This window comes from Sceloporus undulatus, chromosome 1 (genome assembly GCF_019175285.1).
Source record: "Sceloporus undulatus isolate JIND9_A2432 ecotype Alabama chromosome 1, SceUnd_v1.1, whole genome shotgun sequence".
NCBI classification, from domain to species: Eukaryota; Metazoa; Chordata; class Lepidosauria; order Squamata; family Phrynosomatidae; genus Sceloporus; species Sceloporus undulatus.
Window position 1 is genome coordinate 123,142,010 of NC_056522.1, and position 3,311 is coordinate 123,145,320.

The 3,311-nt window shown below is 40.0% G+C and overlaps 1 protein-coding gene across 1 annotated transcript in view; it reads right to left on the reverse strand.

Moving 5' to 3' along the window:
- The window catches only part of PM20D2 (peptidase M20 domain containing 2), a 14,678-nt gene extending 11,632 nt beyond the window's left edge, over positions 1-3,046 (reverse strand). The window contains 8 exon segments of the mRNA XM_042457237.1: positions 667-692; positions 695-741; positions 743-811; positions 1,107-1,187; positions 1,189-1,251; positions 2,868-2,915; positions 2,917-2,959; positions 2,962-3,046. Of these exon segments, the coding sequence (XP_042313171.1) occupies positions 667-692; positions 695-741; positions 743-811; positions 1,107-1,187; positions 1,189-1,251; positions 2,868-2,915; positions 2,917-2,959; positions 2,962-3,046 (462 nt within the window).
- Between the last annotated feature and the right edge of the window lie 265 nt (positions 3,047-3,311).

Consider the following 3,311-nt stretch of genomic DNA (forward strand, 5'->3'; position numbering starts at 1 on the left):
TGGGAGGAGGGAGAAGGTCTCTCTAGGCACCGGGAGGTCCTCCAGCATGATTGTATGGTAAACTCCAGCAAAAATATAGCATTTGTCATTATCTGCAACAGTGGAATGGGAACGTTTCCCCCATGGATCAGGGGTAGACTCATAGAGCAGTACTGAATAAAGACTTTGGGGCTACAATGCATAAGAACCAACATGGTGTAGTTGTTTCAGTGTTGGACTATTCTCTGGAGGCCGGGTTTAAATCTGCACAGAGACATGGAAACTCACTGGGTGACCTTGGGCAAGTCGCTCCTCCCAGCCTCAAAAGGCAAAAGCAAGCCCCCTCTGAACACATCTTGCCAAGAAAACCCTATGATGGGTTCATGTCAGGGTCACTGTAAATCAAAAGATACTTAAAGGCACACAACAAACAGGTATAAATATTAATGGAAGTGAAGTTGAATGCTTTCTATCTGGCATCCATAGTATCTTGTGGTTTTTGGGGCTGTGTTCTGGAGAGTTTATTCCGTTTCATGAGCATCTGTGGCTGGCACTTTAGAGAATGCATTCTCTAAAGATGCCAGCCACAGTGCCACGAAACATCAGGAATATACTGCTCCAGAACACAGCCACATAGCTTTAAAAAGAAAACCTAATGGAAGTATTCAGTTGACCAAAGGCTCTTACTGTGCATCCTGTAGCAAGTGCTGCAGCCTGAAGCAACTCTCAGCTTTCTCTGTAAGAATTGACAATTCTTCAGCGCGGAGTACGCAAGTAAAATTCTAGTTCTGTGAAAGGAGGTATAATATTGGGCCTCTCTCACCCATTTTTATTATGCCTAAAATATAAGAGCCAACTTATGTTAGGAAAAGATTGCATAGCAATAAGAACACAATCTTTCTGGTTTAACAGTGTTTCATATCAGTGTGATTAATATCCTCAAATTTTACATTTCCAAGTTCTTGATTTAGAAAATAAAATTGAATTCCACTTGAATTTCATATGAGCAATTGTAGTATTGTGTCATATGCATTTATTACAGTTGATTTGTTGATCTTTTTGAGAAAGTCTGCAGCCAAATGATGATTCTGGCTGTAATCTCAGGCCCATAAACAGCAGTTTATATAAGCTCACCATGGAGTCTCCATGTTGGTTTTATTTGCTGCCTTAAAACTGACAGATGTTGTTATGCAAGACAGCAGCATCTATGCATTTACTCCTTCCCAAGGGTAAGCAGCAGCATGAGAAGCTTTTCCAAGTATTTCACAGTCACTCTAGGAACAAATATCACTTGGTTTGTTCAGACTCTTAGAACCAAAGAGCAGAATTCTTAGAAGTACAGAAAATATCCTTTTGCTGCTGGACATAATACAATAATATCCAAAATCCACACAACAGCAACACCTTTATTGGGACAACTAAAAATGCACAATACAACAAAGCCTCCATTGGCTTCCTCAGCAGGCAAAGGTGTTAAAATCATACAGGAGCAAGAAAAAAATGATGTTCAAGTCACAGGCTACATTTGTCAAGATGTGTTTTTGTTGTCAGTTAAGATGGTCTGGAGGGATATCAGGCAGGAATAGGACACTCTTTTATTGGCCGTGTGGGCACGTTGAGACAAATCCGGCCAATAAACTTTACTCCCATTAGCAAAAGAAAAAGTAACCCCCTTGAGCCAGTCCGTTTCTGTCCTGGGTGAAACTACCCATCCTTACCTTACAAAAAGAACACTGAATTTCAAGAAAATCAGGAAAATTTAGGTTTGTTAGATAAAATCTGCCAAATGCAGTCCCAATGAAAAAAGTTTTGTCTTTGTTAGAGGCAGACACTTCAAAGAGTTAAGTCCAGTCCCTTGGCTTCCTCTCTTTAAGGTTTTCTGTTGTGTGGCTAAATCTGGTCTCCTCCAATCCAGAAAACATCCTCCAGAACCCACATGATGCATTTGTGGTCCTGCGTGATTTATTTTGTGCCTTTTGTGAAAGGCAGGTATAAAGTGTTGCCTAATGAAGTAATTCAAATTTTCTAGCTTTTAAAATCACTATTGTTTCAATACAAGTCTGGATGATAATCTCCACTTTGGGGACTGTGAGTTTTCCACAATCTCCTTATAATGGAATCAAATCTTTCAGCTATTATGGTGACTTAACCTGTCTCTATAAACTACCATCAGCCCTCTGTATCCACAGATTCTTTATCATGGATTCAGTATCCACAGCTTGCAGATTTTTTTTAAAAATTGAATTCCAAAAATAAACATGGATTTTTCCATTTTATATAATGTTAGTAAGTTTTACCATTTTACATGCCTGTATTAATGGAATTGACTATCCATGGATTTTGTTATCCACAGGGGTGCTGGAACCAATCCTAGTGATACCGAGGGTCCACTGTACTCATTAGGATCAAGGTACATACTTAAAGAACCAACATTGCTTTCCTATTGTTTTTGTGTTGCCTTCATGTTGTTTCCAACTTACAGTGACCATAAGGCAAACATATCATGAGGTTTTCTTGCAGGATTTGTTCATGGGTGTTTGCCTTTGCCTCCTGGATGGGCTGAGAGAGAGTGACTTGCCCAGGTCATCCATGACTAAGAAGGGATTCCAACCCTGTTCTTTAGAGCCCTACTCCAACGCTCAACCACTGAACTTTTATTCAACAAGCCTTTTAATAGTATTTAATATATTTCAACGATATCTGGTTGTTTCTTTTTATATGCTGGCCTCATACTTTGTATGTGATTTTCTGGGTGTTTATTTATTTATTTAAGCCTTGCAAACCACACAGGAATCAGTCTGGTGAAGCATAACAATTTCTCACACAATAAAATAATAAATCCAGTTCTTTTTTTATCTAAAACGTAACAGAAAGAACAGTTTACTTACGACGATCTTGCCATAGCAGGCTTATAAGGCAGGTCTTCTTGAAATGGGAGCCATGAACACAACATCCAGATCGTCAAATGCACCAGCTTTATGAGGACGGCTTTGCCTGCTCCCCCTTCTTCTGCTGGCGTCCCCAAAAACACTGATCTAGAAGAAGGACAGCAGCAATGAGCTCTCATGTTGAATTGCTGACAGAGATCCGGACTGTTATTTATCAGGCATACTTTGCTAAATTGGAGAAATGGGTTGGTTCCCAGTTGGCTGGAGGCAGCAGGCAGGCTGCATCGTCACCCTCTTTTTAACAATATTGTAAACAGGTTTAGATGTGGGAAAAAGGAGGCAGGAAAATTTAACACAGACTTGGAACATTTACTGAAGAAAGTCAAGGTAGAGAGTGCAAGGCAGCTTACGGGGGGAACATTAAGACAGCAAATATATGGCCAC